Source organism: Molossus molossus, unplaced genomic scaffold, assembly GCF_014108415.1.
Source record: "Molossus molossus isolate mMolMol1 unplaced genomic scaffold, mMolMol1.p scaffold_m16_p_8, whole genome shotgun sequence".
Lineage (NCBI taxonomy): Eukaryota > Metazoa > Chordata > Mammalia > Chiroptera > Molossidae > Molossus > Molossus molossus.
Window position 1 is genome coordinate 25,336,592 of NW_023425402.1, and position 18,533 is coordinate 25,355,124.

General features: G+C 36.4%; 1 protein-coding gene across 1 annotated transcript in view; it reads left to right on the forward strand.

Annotated features, from left to right (window-relative positions):
- The window catches only part of HCRTR2 (hypocretin receptor 2), a 98,800-nt gene that overhangs the window by 66,886 nt on the left and 13,381 nt on the right, over window positions 1-18,533 (forward strand). Inside the window, exons 3-4 of the mRNA XM_036248944.1 lie at window positions 8,196-8,439; window positions 15,434-15,549. Coding sequence (XP_036104837.1) covers window positions 8,196-8,439; window positions 15,434-15,549 — 360 coding nt within the window. The remainder of the gene's footprint in view (window positions 1-8,195; window positions 8,440-15,433; window positions 15,550-18,533) is intronic.

Here is an 18,533-nt window from a genome sequence, read left to right on the forward strand (position 1 = left end):
GGGAATCTTAGCGGAAGTCTCAGGGGAAGATTTCAACAGAATATCCATTGATTTTCTAGGTGCCTCCTTCAGGCTCGTGATCTTCACTGATTGGTCAGTGCAGGGCATGGGGTCCTTAGTCAGTGCTGTTCCTGGTGTCGCCCACCTGAGTTTGCTGCTTTTTTGGGTCTGGAGCTAAAATACAACTGGGGTCTAGATGCTATTTCTAGGGAGGTGACCTTCTGTATCTGCTGTAAATTGCTCTGTCAGTTTGCTCCACCATCTGTCTCAGTTTCCCTATTCCACTTGTCCTTGCTTACTGGCCTGTCTCAGAATGATTGAACTTCTCCCAATCCAAATAATTGAGGGCTATCTGTTTGTATAAGTGGTTTCACTTCATGCTGAGAAACGAGGAGCCATGTGATCAAAGCAGCACAGCAAATAGGCTCCAATGGCAAATAGGTAGGTTCTGAATCAAACCACCGGGTCGGGAATATCTGTTCTGCCACTTACAAACTGCATGCTGCCAAATACATAAGACCTTTGTGATTCACCTATTTAAAAAAATAATAATTTTAATTATAGCTATGGTCTATAGTTGTTGTTAGTCTTCTTACATAATTTATATAAATAATTTGGCATAGTGATTAACCTCTGGAAGTTGATCTTATGAAAACATAGTGTGTTCTCAGTAACTATCAGTAGTCATCTTCATCACTAGATGTTTTATTTTTCAGTGGTGAAAGCACCTTCCCTATAACTAATTGCCTACAAGAAGATAAAAACAAATACTTTCAGAGAGTCATTTTTTAATTGATATTTTGATAGCTGTAAAATCTTTAAATAAAAAATTACTACACCAGGGGCCACAGCCATAATACTCAAAGACATGGATGCCCTTTAGCAATTGGGCTATGAATAAAATGCTGGCCACTTTCTGTGTGTGATTTCATACCCCATACCCGTATCTGTCTTCCACCCCTCAGCCCATATGCCATCAGTCTCCTAGGTGGTGATCATAGTATTGGGGGAAACAGAAATGTGCTTCTAATTATGAACATTTAGCATAAGTAGAACAATTAAACATTTATAAGCAAAAATATGAATCTAGACACAGACCTTACACCCTTCAAAAGAAGTAGCTCAAAATGTATCACAGCCCTGGCCAGTTTGGCTCAGTTGGTTGAGTGTCATCCTATGCGCTGAGGGGTTGCAGGTTCAATTCCCGGTCAGGGCACATGCCCTGGTTGCAGGGTAGGGTATGCAAGAGGTAGCAGATCAATGTTTCTCTCTCATCGATGTCTCTCTCTCTCTCTCTCTCTCTCTCTCTCTCTCTCTCTCTCTCTCTCTCTCTCCTCTCTCTCCTCCCTCTTTCTCTCCTCCCCTCCCTCCCTCCCTCCTTTCCTCTCTCTCTAAAAATTAATAAAAACATGTTTTTTTAAAATTTATCATAGATCTGAATGTAATACACAAAACTATAAATCTCTCATAAGATAATACAGGGAAAACTCAAATGCCCTTAAGTATGTGGATGATTTATCGATACAACACCAAAGGCATGATATATGAAAGAAATAATTGATAATCTGATTTTATTTATATATTTTTAAATTTTTTTAATGTTTTTATTTTTTTCTTTTAGAGAAAGAGAGAGAGAGAAACATCAATGTGAGAGAGAAACATGAATTGGCTGCCTCCTACACACCCCTCACTGGAGATCAAGCCGGCAACCCAGGCATGTGCCCTGACTGGGAATCAAACTGGGACCTCTCAATCCATGGGATGATACTCAACCCACTGAGCCACACCGGCTGAGCAAGCTGAGTTTTTTTAAATTAAAAACTTCTCTATAAAAGACAATATTAAGTCCATGTGAAGATAAGCTACAGACTGAGAGAAAATATTTGTAAAAGGCAACCATAATGAAGGACTGCTGTCTAAAATTACAGAGAACTCTTACAACTCAGAAATAAGGGAATGAACACCCCAATTTAAACATGGGCCAAAGATCTTAACAAAAAACATACCAAAGAAGTTGCACAGATGGCAACGAAGCATATGTAAAGATGCTCCTCGGCATATGTCGTTAGCAAAATGCGAACTAAAATCACAATGAAATATCATTACACAACTGTTAGAATAGACAAATTCTGGAACTCTGGCAACACCAAATGCTGGTAACGAGGTGGAGTAATAGTAACTTATCTATTGGTGCAGGTGGGAATGCAACATGGAGGAGCTACTTTGGAGGATGGTTTGGTGGTTTGTCACAAAACCAGACATAATCCCATCATTTGATCCAGCAATTGCACACCTTGGTATTTAGCAAAAGAATTGAAAAATGTATGTCCACAAAAAACAAAAAACAAACAAACAAAAAAACTTGCATACAAACGTGTATAGCAATTCTATTCATAATTACCAAAACTTGGAAGCAGCCAAGATGTCTTTGAGTAGATGAAGAAATAAATAAGCTGTGGTACCTACAGACAATAGAATGTCATTTAGCACTAAAAAAAAAAAAAAAAAAATGAGTTACCAGGCCATAAAATGACAGAGAAACCTTATTACTACATGAAAGAAGACAGTCTGAGAAAAAAAAAAATATATATATATATATATATATATTCTGTATCATTCCAATAATAAGACATCCTGTAAAAGGCAAAATTGTGGAGAAGGTAAAAAATGTCGAATTGTCAAGGATTGGAAAAGATGACTAGACAGAGCACAGAGAACTTTTAAGGCAGTGCAATGATAATATATAATGGTTGATACATGTTGTTATGCATTTATTTAAACCCTCAGAATGTACAGCATCAAGAGTGAACCCCAATGTAAACTATGAACTTCAGATGACTATGATGTGTCAATGTTGGTTCATCAATTATAAGAGCTGTACCACTCTGGTGGGTGGCTATGCACATGTAGGGGTGGGAATATATCGGAAATCTCTGTATCTTCTCCTAAAGTTTGATGTGATCTTAAAAGTGCTCCAGAAATTAAATCTTCATAAAAACAAATGTTGGGGGATATCACAAATAGCCCATGAATAGAAATTATATTTATCGGTCGTTTGGATCTGAAATGTTACAAAAATATATGTAGCCCAATAGTTTTTCAATTGACCTCTTATACAGAGAAGTGATAATTTTTAGGTTTATATTCTTGATAGAGTAGTAAGTGGGAAATAATAAGTGGAAGTTTTGAGCTTCATTGCAAGCACTATGTTTAAGTAGGAGGTTAGTTTGTGTCCTTTGGCTGAAAACCATGAATGGGTCACAAAAATAAACTGCAGCAAAATTCTTTGAGAGAAATAGTACACTGAGCAACAGAGAAAAATATCCTCATTAAAAAATAATCAATAAGAACAGGGTCTTTTGGTGTTTTCATGGAAACAAGGGAAAATCATACTAGCAGAGAATTCTAATATTTCATCGCCCTATGGTACTTTCAGCAAGCTTTGTATTTCTCTTGGTTCCAGTTACTATCCAGGGGGAAATCTGGGGAATCCTCTTAAATTTCAAGATGGCTTTAGTTCCACAGAATCAACTTTTTTTCTGGGAGAGACTATTTTATATTCTCTTCATGAAACAGAAGATTCCTTTGTTAAGACTGAGGAGATGAGGGAGGGGTGTATCACTCTAAGGTAGGTACAGTCCTGCTCAAGTGCATAGGGGTCCCTTGATACAGACGAGGTATTCCAGATTCTACTGTTAGCACCTGAGGACAGACTGGAAGCGATGGGAAACAGTGAGTGATGCAGGCTATCAGTCTCTCTTAAAGCCATTGACCGTAATCTTTTACCCAGCACAACTTACCCAGTCCTACAGTTAAAGGAACATTCACCTCCTAATAAATTCTGCTTCACTACAAACACTGTCCAGTCTAATCAACTCCTCAGTTGATCTTCTCCATAGGCCAAGGAGACAGCTGCTGAGTATCCACATGATCCATGTCAGATGGAAAAGACTAGATCTATTTGTTTCCTCATTCAACATTACCTGTTGATGGAAAATTTTAAACACACAAAAATATTGACACACTGGTAAAAGTAGTATCTCCTAATTCTTGCACTATGTATTGCCTATTTTCCATAGCATTTCCCTAAATGGAATGAACAGTGTCAGTGGTCAGTAAGCCAATCATTTAAAATTGAGTAGTTTTTTTTTTCTTTTCCTTAATTGTAATATTCTGGAACTGATGGCTTTTGTCCCTAATATGATACTTGTGTCCTACTGAATATTCTGAATACTTTAAAACATATTACAAAATGCCCAGACAATTTTTAAGGTTATTTGGTTGTGTTTAAGATTCTTTGGACAGCCCTGTTCAGTTTTGCTCAGTGATTAGAGCATTGGCCTGCGGACCAATGAGCCACGGGTTTGATTCTGGTCAAGAGCACGTACCTCACTTCTGGTTCATCCATGGCCCTGGTTGGGGTCGTGCAGGAGGCAATCAGTTGATGTGTCTCTCTCACATTGATGATTCTCTCTCTCTCTCTCTCTCCACCTCTCTCTCCCTCTCTCCCACTCTATCTGAAGCTAAATAGAAAAAAAATATCCTCGCGTGAGGACAAAAGAAAAGATTCTTTGGACATTTGCTAATTCTTTTCTTCCGAAATACAGTTCAACACAACCTTTAGATTTATGAGTGATGTACTATACTACTTAGGCAAATGTTGAAAAATCTTCAAAATCTCACAAATAAAACAAATTGAAGGTAAATAATTAAAATGACACTTCTGTATCATTAATAATTCTATAATCCAAGACCATTGACATGTATTGGGTTATCTGCTGAATAGTTATCACAAATTTCTTGAAAATTATATTTTAATTTTTTCTCATACTTAGAGGAGCAGTTGGCTCCTTTTTCAGAGTGATTGTTTTTCATAAGCACAGAAAAGGCTCTGCACAGGAAATGTCAGAAGAACAAAAACCAACTGAGATATAAGTGGTGGGCGCCTGGTAGTTGGACAGCCTCCTTTGCTCTCAGACATACATTTCCACCTTCCAATCTATTAGTTCCTGTCATTCAAATCTGGGATGGGGCAGAACTTCCACTTCTTCCTGTCGTGGATCTCTGAGGCCTTCGGTCATTTCTATATGCAAATAAACAGACTCAATATCTACTGAAGAAAGTCTCCCACATCATCTTGACCACAGCGTGCCCACAGGATGGGTGAGAGACCAAACCCCTGACAACAGAGGAAACTCACATTATCTCACCTTCACTTCGTGCACAACATTCAGAATCCCTCCTAGACTCGTTTTTCAAATGATTAACTATGTGGTTGATTTGAGAGGGTATCAAAATCTAAATGAGAAACACACTCAGAAGTGTACTCCTAGAATTGAAAAGCAGCACAAAACTCTTCATTTATAATCAACTATGAAAAATAAACTTTATATCACCCCCAAGAAAAGCATGTAAATTGAATGCTAGTGTGTATTATACACCGATAAATAAAGCCGTCAAACAGTAAATATTAAATTACTGATTGCCAAGGGTCCACTCAGTGGATTCGACTGCTGGACCAGCCATGGCAGCATGGTCTGCCCCATGACAGAGAAGGCTCTTCACTTTGGCTGTTGGTACTGGATGGCAGTCTTTCAAGTGAACTGTTTTGAATTGATTATCACTATCTAATAGTAGAGGGAAACACTAGAAATCACTCTGTCATTTGAAACATGCTGTGTCTATCTCATTCACCTACATGGATAACAATTTATGAATAATAAATCTCTAAGCCTTGTTGAACATTTTACACTTTTAATTTCTTGATTGGCTGAATGTAACCCTGGCCCAGCAGTTATGAAAAGTCAATCGTGCAGATCTAGACTGTGACAATTCTATCCCCAAGTTAGGGATAGTATTAAGGGACCTTGGATGCTTGGCATATTGACAAGAAGGTAGTGGAGGTTGGGAAGAGAAGGGGTTTGGGTTTGGGAAAGAAATTGAATGCACTCAAAGGTATTCCTGGGAGTCATCGGCCAGTGTAAGCCACTCTCATAGAGTTCAGCCCTTTAAGATTATACTTAAAGTGGAATTAACCTCCAATAATTTAACACAGTTTAAGCTTTACTTGTCATTTCTATGACTATTTTTCACTGAAATGTGGTCTGTTCCAAATAAAAGCTAGAACTCCAAGCTTGAGAATGAAAGAGAACCCTGATGGCATATTAATCATTATCATTGCCATAATCATAATAAGTAACAACAAACACACAGCATTCATATGCTAGCCCAGAGCTGGGCATTTCACATTTCAACTGATTCTTCCTGCTGTTAGCATCCAATTTTACTGATGAGAAAACTGAGGCATAGAGCAGTTAAGTGACTTACCAAGATCACACGTTTATCAAGTGAGATGGGATTCATGCCCAGAAAACCTGCTTGTATGACTGCTGCCTTTCTCAGGGAGAAGCAAAGCAATAAGTGGCAAGAATCAAATCCTGTCAGTTTCACTCGACAGAAAAAAAAAATGATAACACATACACATTAGGCCTAAATCAATGTGAGTGATGGAGTCTGCATAGCTGGCTGGTGGGAGAGTGAGAATAGATAGGTCACCCTGATGCGTAGCCCAGAGCCCTTCCTCCCACACTGTGCTAGCTCTTAGCTGCCTTTCACTGGTATGCACCTGTAGTCAAAGCATCAACAAGGAAGGTCCTGATGAAAGGAGCAGGGATTCCTACCCTTCTATATGTTGTGAGAGCAACAGAACCAGAAAAGGGAAAAGAGAAAGATGACTGGACAGCATCTATGACTGGAGACTTGAAACTATATATTAATTCAATATATGTAGAGATATACCTGTATCTAGATAGATAGATATATTAAACACATAAAACACTGGGCCCAATACTGGGAACACACTGGTGGAGGGAAAATAAACACAGTAGTATTTTTTTTTTTTGCTGTAGAGTTTTGTTCCAAACTCAGTGGACTGAGCATTGTCCCATGGACTGAGCGGTCCAGGTTCGATTTCCTGTCAGGGCACATGCCTAGGTTTTCTGGCTCGATCCCCAGTAAGGGGCATGCAGGAGGCAGCCGATCTATGTTTCTCTTTCACATTGATGTTTCTATTTCTCTCTCCCTTCCTCTCTCTCTCTAAAAAAAAATCAATTAAAACATATTTTTAAAAAATAGATGGGATTTTGAGAGTGATGTCACAAATGATTCATCCAGTATAATATATTAAATATAACTGCATAACTTGATCATGTGGGTGTAGGCATGCTTAACATCTTTCTTTAATATTTCTTAAATTTTCAAATTAAAATGTTAGATGTGGCATTATTTATTATAGAAATCTAGACTAGGTGAATTTATTTGAATTTTAGGAGCAAGTTGCTTTTCCTTCAATGAGCAAACTATGGTAAAGAGATCTATAAACAGAATTTTCTTTTAACATTACCCGTGCCTTTCTTCAGATGCAACATATTGGAAGTGAACTGATACACAAATAGCCTTTGCTATTTGAAAATATAAAATGAGATACCCATAATTAAGAAATGCCAATTAAATGCAATTGTAATCAAATTCCTGCATGATCATTTCAAAGAAAGACATGTCATGTTATTCTCTATAAGTGAAAGACAGTTTTCCAGTTCAGACTAAACATATGTGTTTCATTTTTTCTAGTTGAAGATATGATTTCCTCTATCAATGGAAAAGTTTCAATTCAACATGGTAGTGATCACTCAAAGACTACCAGAGTATAAATTAAAACATTCAGCAGAAAGTTTGCAGTGTTGCCCTAGCCCCATGGTTCACTGGGTTGGAGCATCGTCCTGTACACTAGAAGGTTGCAGATTGAATCCCTGATCAGGGCACATACCTAGGTAGTGGTTTGATCCCCCATCAGGGTGTTTATGAGAGGCAACGGATTGATGTTTCTCTCTCTCTCTCTCTCTCTCTCTCTGTCTCTCCCCCCCTCTTCTCTATAAAGTCAATTTTTTTAAAAGGCTACAATGTTTTCATAGTACCTTTTTCATTTTTAATAAGAAATATATATTTTTTCTAATACATTTTAAATATTTTTTGGCAGAGCTTACTTATTTTTAATTGGAAAGCACTGCATGAAATGTTTTTTATCAACTTCAAATATGGTTATCTGTGGTGACTACCTTTCTAATAAGGTAAAAATATTGAGAGTGATCCATTTGATACTGGGTGCTTCTCTTTTACTCTATTGTTTTTTTCTCGAGACGGTGTCCGTGTCTGTGTCCGTCCTCACACTGAGCTGCATTGCCTTGGATCGATGGTACGCAATCTGTCATCCTTTGATGTTTAAGAGCACAGCCAAGCGAGCCCGGAACAGCATTGTTGTCATCTGGATTGTCTCCTGCATTATAATGATCCCTCAGGCCATCGTCATGGAGTGCAGCACCATGCTCCCAGGATTAGCCAATAAAACTACCCTCTTCACTGTGTGTGATGAGCGCTGGGGAGGTAAGTGCATCATGGCCCAGGGGCCGACATTTCTATTACAGCTGAAAACTGAAAATTGTATTTGCATGGCCATTGTGAAGCTGGCCTTGCATATTTTATTGGCATTGGATAGGGTTGTTTTGTAAAAGCATGCAAACCAAGTTGAAACTCAAAGTACTTCCACAGAATGACTGCAACTGTCTTGGTCCTTTAGAAGTGCTGTGTATTGTCATCTCGTTTTCAGATAGGGGATGAAAGGAGGAGCTTATTCCACAATTCAGATCTGATTATGATAATTTTTGTTGAAACCAAAAGAATTTATTTATATGTATCCAACTATGCATTCTGGAGTGATTCACACTTTATAAGATGATACAATATTTCAAGTGTCAAGTTCCCTAATGGGCCTCAAATACAACTGAATTTATGTTGTTGTTGTTAATCCTCACCTGAGGATATTTTTCCATTGAATTTTTTAGACAGAGTGGAATGGAGGGAGGATCTCCCTCCTTCCTTCCCTCCTTCCCTCCCTCCAAGGAAGGAGGGAGGCAAGGAGGGAAGGAAGGAGGGAGGGAAGGGAGAAAGAGAGAAACATCAATTGGTTGTATCTCACACATGCCCGGACCAGTGCCTGGGATCAAACGAACAACCCAGGTTCATGCCCTTGACCAGAAATTGAACCATGACCCTTTAGGGCAAAGGCCAATACTCTAACCACTGGGCCACACTTACCAGGGCTGAATTTTTTTATTTGAAAACCATGGCCTGCCTGGAAACATGACAGGAGCTGAGTGTGTGGTCCAACGCTGTTTTCTGACACAAATCATCTAAATTTGCTTTCTCTGTTCATACCGTATTAAGTTAATAACACTTACCTCTGGCATAATTATGACACAATTTAATAATTAAATGAATTATGAATCCTTTTTGTCCCCTATCTGATATGTATTATAGTAGAATTTAAACAAGAAGAAGCTTGGAGGTTTATGCTCCTTTGGTCCAAAACTCTCAGTGACTGTGAGGTTTTTCCATACCAGTGGAGACACTCCTATCCGTGCCTGGGGATGGCACAAATCTGAACCCAGCAGAGAATGACAGGAAATTTAAAAAATTCCTGCATTTCAGCATGGCAGGCACTCATTACAGAATTACTGCATGAAATTTGAAGAGAAAAAACCCTGTCCCTCTTCTGAATAAATGTGTAACAATGGCCCATAATTATGGAATTTGAATATTAGGAAAGCATTGTTTATTAGAAAGCTGTACATTTATGCTTATTTAGAAAATGTAGCCCAAACAAGCAGTATACCCAAGGGATTGCTTATGAATCTGATATTTTCAAGTATATAAATTTTTTAATTCACGTGAATTCCCACCCTGGTACTTTTATTAGAACATTGAAAAGAGGAAAAGGTCAGAAACTAAAAAATTAGGCATAAGCTTTCACTGCAGCAAGATTAAATTTAAAAGGCACTAGTATTATTTTGTACATTACCTAGAGCCCTATAATAACTAAATGTCACAATTTGCTTTTTCTATTACTCCAAATATTAAATATCCTGTTTGTTGTTGAGATTTACTCTTCTATTCTAACACTGGGACAACAGTTGACAGAGGGCCCCCATTTCAGCAAAGCGTTAAAGGTGAGCAGGGTTTCTTCAGACAGGAAAGAGGTGAAACGGTGTCCCAGGATGCAGAAAAACCCACACGCCGGGCACCATCGCTGGAGGAAGAAAGTAAGAGGGTTCCATCTGACAATTTCAGGAGCGTGGGGTTAGGTAGGCTAATGAATTGTGTTTGGAAAGGAGGTGGGTTGGGAATCAATTGTGAGATGTCTCTCAGGCAATCGCTTTACAATGAGTTGTGTTTGGAAACAGCCTGAAGATCTCTCGGTCAGAATCCTTTTTTTTTTTTTTTCTCTTTTTTAATTTTTTTTCTTTATTGATTTTAGGGAGAGAAGAAGGGAGAGGGAGAGCGAGATGAAAACATCGATGAGAGAGAACATCGAAGGGCCGCCTCCTGCACGTCCCCCACTGGGGATCTGGCCCACAACCTGGGCATGTGTCCTGACTGGAAATCAAACTGGTGACTTCTTGGTTCATGGGTTGATGCTCAATCAGTTAGCCATACCAGCTGGGCTCTTGGGCAGAATTCTTTAGATAATTTATAATGAAACTGAACCATCAGTTGTTTACTCCATATTATGAAGCAAACCAAGTACATGTTTATAAATCTAAGCTCTCAACTCAGAAGTTGGGGTTCTTTAGATTTAAGGAAATAGTGATTTGATAAAGCACCCACCTACTATTCAATGTGTCAGTAATACTTTTACTAAAGTGGTTTAGTAGTTCCATGTATAAGTTTGTAGGCAGCTTTTAGAGACTTTACCTTTTTTTATATTGCCCTGAATAATCAGGTAGCATTAATTCCCATTAACTAAACATTTGCAGAGCTAGGGAATTTTGACAGTTGTTATGATTAAGTAAATAAGCACATCAACATCTAATTATGTTTGAGCAATAAATATATAAAGCTCATTTCAACCTCAAGTATTTTTATTATCTAGGTCTAGCAGGGACATCCCTCCTCCCCCCCAAAAATATTGTTGAATACCTAAAAATCTAAATTCAACCTTCAGAAGTTATTTAGGAAAGCTAATTAAAAATTATTTTAGAGTAGCCCATAATTACTTAAAATTATTATAAACACTATGCACAAGTGTCACCAAGTTGAATTTGATCATCTTTAAAATAAAACAAAATCTATGAAATTAACTTTCAAATATTAAATTAAATTGTTCATCAAAATGTTTTCAAGAAGAATAGAAAAGAATCCAGGTTTTTATTTTGCTCATTAGACATTTAGTTTATAATAATTTTTATATAGCATGAGCTTTGTCAATTTAGGGTATTTATAAGTTCATGCTCAACTTAAAGTGTTATAATTTGGACATGTGCAATACTTACAACCATAAAACTACATAGGGATTATATTTTACAGCATCAGCTCTCTAAAGTTTAAACATTTTTAAAGTCTGAATACCATTTAGCACAATTTTAAAAAATGTGTTGTGAACTGTGTTTCTTTATCCTAAGTTATATCAATAATATAGTTAAAAGGCAGACAGTGCTATCATAATTGTCTTACAACCAATATCACAGTGTGGAAAGAGTCAGTAAACAATGTGGTCACTGGATTAATATCTATCAAATCACCTTTGCCAAAGTCTGGAAAATGCTGTCTCATTCATTGTGCAAAATAACTGAGAACTCTGTCATACTGAGAATATACCAAAAAGATGTAAAATTTTATGGAACTTGTAATATTCATCATTGTCCATGGCTTGTTCAGAAAAAAAAAAAAAAAAAAAAGACCACAAACCATAACTTTTGGCAGGAACATTCGACTCTCAAAAACAAATAAAATGTATTCTTATTTATTTTAATAATCATAAAATATATCTTTTTATATGTTCACTGCTTGCTTCAGTGACATCAATTCACACTTCTAAAATTTAAAAATCCTTCTAGAATTATATCCATACTTGCTTGATTGCTTGGTTTATAAATGCATAATTTCACAGGATGGATCTGAGTGGGAGGAAAGTAACTTTCTTTTTGCACTCATTCAATAATGTAATTGTCTCATTATACAATCATCCAGTGTTTAATGAGCATGTACTATTTGTCAAACATAGTTCTGAACACTGAGAATTTATCATTTCTTTCCTTTGGGATTTTATTGCCAAATTGTTCTTTAGTGGTTTGAAAATAATGAGCCCTGGCCGATTTGGCTCAGCAGGGTTAGAGCATGGGCACAGAGACCAAAAAGTCACGGATTCAACTCCAGTGAAAGACACGACGTACCTTGGTTGCAGTTCGATCCCCACCCCTGGTCGGGGTCGTGTAGGAGGCAACTAATGGATGTGTCTCTCTCACATCGATGTTTCTCTCTCTCTCTCTCTCCCTCCCCTCTATCTGAAGATAAATGGAAAAATATCCTTGGGTGAGGATTTAAAAAACAAATAGAAAGAAAAATAATAACAGATCTCTTCTTTTCAAATTTATTAATGTATCTGGTCTTTTATGAGACTGTGAAAACATATAAATATCTATGTATGTGTATTAAAACATTTAATAAAATATTTATTTGGGAGAAGATAATAAAATATATTACAGATTCAGGTAAACTTTAATGGAGTCATCAGCTTTGATAAGGCAGTTCAAATTAAACATTTGGAAAATTATTTTTAATTTACTTGTCCATTAAATCTCTGATATGTGTACCATGAAGGAGAAAATGTTTGTAGTTTTCAGATAACTAAATTAACATGTTGGCTCAAAATGGACCTTAACTCATCTGAGAGAAAAGTGTCATCTAATATATGATACTATCCTTTAATCTCCGATTTCACAACTGAAATAAATTTCCTCATTTGCTCCTTATTTTTGGTTTGATATATATACAAGAATTTATTCAAATACGCCTATTCATCGGTTGAGTAGAAACACCAATTTTTAATGGTTGTTAATCTTCAAAATGCTGTTTTCTAATTTAGATTATCCTCAAGTGGAACAAATTTTATGTAGCTACATTCTAGGTTATATATAAATGTTTGAAAATATATTTAAGACATTGCTCATCAAGTACAGAGAGACTACAAAGACAATTTCAACACATACCATTTAAAATTTCCATGGTATTTCTGCATTTCCAATTAGCTTAGACTCTAAGCATGAAATGAGGAATTTAAGATTATCATGTTACCGCAATTATCTATAATAATCTCTTTATTAAAACAATCTATCCTAGCCTGAAAGTATAATTTTGCTTGATCCACTTTTCTGTGTGGGTGTTCATTATCATAATATGCATTTACCAGCCAATTATATATTTTTCCAAGTATTTGTATAAATATTCTGACCTCTGAAAGAGCCTCTCTCCTATCTTTTAAAACTTCAAACTGTCATCACAATGATGGTAGCCATAGCTGCAGTTTAAAAAAAAAAAAATGCCTGTCAAAATCTACCTTCCTCCACTCACTCAGTTTAGTCTGATGCAGACATCAAGGCTTCACAGGTATGTAAGCTTCAAAGCAATATTTTTATGTGGGGAGCTCATGTGACAAATTCTTTAAAACCAACAGAAGTTCAAAGCCACTTGGGTGCCTGGAAAGTGCCGAAGTCACTCTCCCGTGTCTTTGAAATCGGTTCACCAAATGCTGCTGGGGCTGCGGCACTTCAGACGCAGAGGCTGTTTGTTGTTCCTCCAGCAGGCTGCTGGGATTCTATCACGTTTTATGGAACTGGCCTGTTTTACGGGATACACTTGAAAGGTGGTTAGAAACCAATGAGCCAGGTGGAGTATCTCAGGCCACAGAGAGGCTGCAAAGGACACATTGGGCTCTTGACGCCCTAGCAGCACACGAACCCTGCTGTCCCCTCTGGAGATTATGGTAGGTGAAAATATGTATCAGAGAAAAAAGACTTTTAGAAGGAAGAATAAGGAGAATATTAAACTCAACCAACTCTAGAAGATAAGGCTAGAAAATCAAATGGATGATATTCCATTCAAAGATATGTTTAAAATACATTCAGTAAAAATTAACTGAATGATTGCTCAGTAAATGTTATCATTAGTATGGTGATCGGCACAATATTATTAATTGATCCTGACAATAAATTGCCCTTACCACATTTCATGGCATAACTGGGTCTTCATGTTTCTATATGCCCTTTCTGAAGTAATAAAAATAATAAAATACACAGAGGTGATATAATTATCCCTCAATGACAGTATGGAACAAACTCCATTGCTAATATCAAAGTCAAAATAATGTGCAGTTTTTAGAAGTGAATATAAAAATGTTTGTTTTGTTACCTTTCAGTTAGAATTATGTCTAATTTTTGTATTTAATATCCCTGGAATCCATATAGGATATTTTCTGTTTTACATTTAAGTAAAAGTGGCTGGATCACTGTGATATATTCAAATACTAGTGTAAAGAAAATATCCTTTAAAACATTTATAAAGTCAGTAATATATATATTTTAGGAAAGCAACAAAAAAAATTAATGTTAAGCCGGAATGCCATTCATTAATTGATTAACTTAACCCTTTAATAAATGCCTAATCTGTGGTAAGCATCACTTGTGTTCATAGATTTAATGATACGTAAGAAATAGCTATAATCTTACAGATGCTTATGTCTAATAAGTGCGAAGGATGTAAAAAAGAAAATACCCATGTTGGTTTAAAAACTAACTGTTAAAAACCCTAAAAATCTCATTTTTATTGAAAGTACATGAATACATACATACACACTCACACAACATATTTAAAGATTAACTTTGTGTATGTCCCAGTAAGTCAACAAAAATAATTATTATCCAATGTTTGCCATATTTATTTTTCTGAACTTTGTCCACATTTGAAGGTACAGCTGGGGATAGCATCCGATTTCTCAAGGAAGTTATATCCTAATGAGGAGGAATCACCTGGGTTTACACTCTCTTGCTATTTTCACAAAAGCATTAGTAGTTAGGTTTTGATTGAGTCGTGTCCCCTCTTGTAAATGCAACTATAGGACCACCCAATGTAATTTTTATTAATTAGACATATGTAATCAAAACAAAAAAAGGGGCTTTCGATAAATGAACATTTGATTGGATAGTCTCTGGCAGCACAAATTAAGAAACAACCAATTGTTATTCCTCCAAGTCATTCAATGAAATTAAGACTTCACTTTAAGTGTGTGTATATATACATATATATGCATACATGCATACATATATATACATATATGTACATACATACATATATACATATATAACATATATACATACTGAGTAAATGTAAGTAGTTAATATTGTAAATTATTTTTCCCCTTTGTGTGTACATGTACCAGTGAAATCATAGAGAAAGTAACTATACCTTGAAAGCAGAACATTGACAAAGCTACCTTTAAAAGTGTCTATGAATTATAAAGGTTTCATTATTATGACTTTCATTGCAGGTGAAATTTACCCCAAGATGTATCACATCTGTTTCTTTCTGGTGACATACATGGCACCACTGTGTCTCATGGTGTTGGCCTACCTGCAAATATTCCGCAAACTCTGGTGCCGACAGGTATGTATATCAAATAATTTCCCTGTTTTCTTCAGGATGTGCTTGAAAACAAGATTTAAGAGGGGATTAAACCAACAGAGTATGCTTAGCAAAGGATTGTGTATTTTTCTAAAACAGTGAGACTCTAGCCATGGCAATATGTCCAGGCAATTTTTAGGGTGATACTTAGTGAATGTATTTTATGAACTGCCTTAATGGCTTTAAATTTTAAACCTCTGTGATTGAATTGATTTTTGTCTAGGTCTAATATTATATATTTTACTTTTTATGAGAAATAACAAATAAAAATCTCATTAAAGTTTCCTAAGACTGTAAATAAAGAACATTATATTTTTCATGAGATTTATGTGATGCATTTTTATTATTGGGTTAAATCTCTAACTTCAAAGAATTTTTTTTTTTTTTAAGAACAGTAGAAGAATCAAGCAGAATTTAGTGTTTTACAAATTGTTTATAGTGTTGATTGGGGAGTACTAACATTTGTTAGATAATGTTGCTTATTCCAGTTAATGTATTAATTCACTCAGTTGTTCATTCATCAAATGTTTATTGTATTTCTTTTCATGCATATCTGATTAAATGCTAAAAGTCTGTGTCATTGATGAATTCATAGTCTACAGTAGGGAAACAGGCAGATGCAGAGTGAAAATTACCCTAATAAATATAAGCACAGGGAATCAGAGGAAGGCTTAAGGAAGGGGGATCTCATTCACAACAGGTAGCATTTAAGCTGAACCTTGATTCATAGGCTATCACACACAGACACATGTTGTAGTTTATAAAGGTATAGACAAAGGATAAAACTCAGCTTCTTATATTTGTAATTATATATTTAAATGGCATTGTTTACAGGCGTATATCTCTGTCTCTAAATGTACTGCCAGTGCTTTGAGCATACCTGGATTGTGAAAAGCCATTCCCTTAGTCTGTTTGCTCAGACACATTGTATCCAACTGGAAGAATTCATTGGGCCCCTTTAATTCATTAAAATAATTTCACAAACCATTTATTAGCTTTTTGTCTGAGGATGTCTTCATTTGAATCTTCTTCAGCCCCTGTTATTCAAAGCAATTTTCAAGATCATCTTTTAGTGGTTGGATATGAATAATAGTTATATTTTTCAACCCTGTATGTCTCATAATTCCTTTTTTGTTCTTTTCCTCTCTCTTCGCAAAGAAGTCCTTTATTTTATGATCTCATGAATGAGACCAGTACCAACACTATTTTAGCATTCTGTTCCCCAGTTTTTTAACTAAAATAACAAATGTGTACCCCTGTAAAATATAGGTCGTGGTTTTCCACTCCTGAGGATAATTTCCTTAACACTCTCCACCTGACCATGAAGTCAAGACCACATACTTTAGACTGTTTGTTACTGTTGTAGCCCATTTCTTGATAACTATTATAGTGCTAGTCCATTTTTGTTTTGTTTTTATTTTTATTTTTTAATTTATTTTAGAAGAAGGGAGAGAGAGAGAAAGAAACCTTGATGAGAGAGAACATTGATTGGTCGCCTCCTGCATGCACCCCACTGGGGATCAGGCCCACAACCTGAGCATGTGCCCTGACCGGGAATTGAACTGGCGACCTCTTGGTGCATGGGTCTACGCTCAACCTCTGAGCCACACTGGCTGGGATGTTTCGTTTTTTTAATTCTCACTTAAGGATGTTTCCATTGATTCTACAGAGAGAGGAAGGGGGAGAGAGAGAAACATTGATGTGAGAGAGAAATATCAATCTATTGCCTCCCACAACCTAACCAGGATCAAAGCCACAACCTAGGTTTGTGTCCTGGCTGGGAATCGAACATGCAACCTTTTTGGTGCACGGACGACACTCCAACAAGTGAGTTACCCAGCTGGGGCATACTAGTCAGTTTTTGCTAAATTATCCAGCTGTTTAAAAAAACAACAAAAAACATTCCAAAGTACGTGGCTTGAAACAATCTTTTGTTTCACTCATGTTCCATGTCGGTGGTGAGGTGGGCTGGGCTAGGCTCCGCTTGTCCTCTCATTCCGAACCTCAGCCTGAAGGAACATCACTTCCTGGAGCATGCCATTCTGGGCCTGGGGCAAAGGGCAAGAGAGTAGAAGAAATGTGGAATGCCTCTTAAAATTCTGCTTTGAACTGGCATATGTATGTTTCCCCAGTTTTCATTTGTCAAAACAAGTCATGTGGTTAAGCTTGACCATGCAGAAGGGAAGTGTCCTTGACTCACAGAAAGACACCGCAAGTCAAAGGAAGCTGACAAGTGAATAACTGGAAATGACAGGGTGCAGACAAGTCATAAATACAGACTCGAGGTCTAGACTGCATGGGTTTAAATTCTGACTCTACTGCTTAATCAATACATGAGTGTTGTGAATTACTTCAACTTCTGTGCCTCTCTTTCATCTTTAAAGTACAGTTCTCTAATGTGTACATCACAGTGTTGTTCCATTTAGTGGATGAATTAATTCAGATGCCTACTACATAGAAAGCGTTCATTACATAAAACATTTGAATAGTGTATGCTATTATGCAGCCTTTTAACTAATTCTGTTTGTATTTCTAAAATAACAAGCATGAGTTGAATTAATTTATGTGACTAATTTCTGAAATAGTCAGAAATAATTTCTGAAATAGTGCTTTTGTAGCACTTTTAAATAACATTGTAATGACTTTTTCACTTGTCTATCTCCCCTACCCTAAATTGAAGACAGGACACTCTCACCTTCGTCTTGTATCCCTCCAATTGGTACATACATGCTTAGCCCCCATCAGTTGCTCAACAAATAGTTTATGAGAAAAGAAAAAGTGAGTAAAAGAATAAGTGCTAAAAAAAAAAGTTTAGATACAGAAAAATAAAGGAAATCTAGTGCCTAGTTACTCAGAAAAAATCTTCAGTGAAAAATTAGAATTTTAAAATATTCTTGAAGGAGAAAAAGCATTTAATGAACATGTAAGAATAAAATATTTTAGGCTTAGATTTAGATTTAGATGTT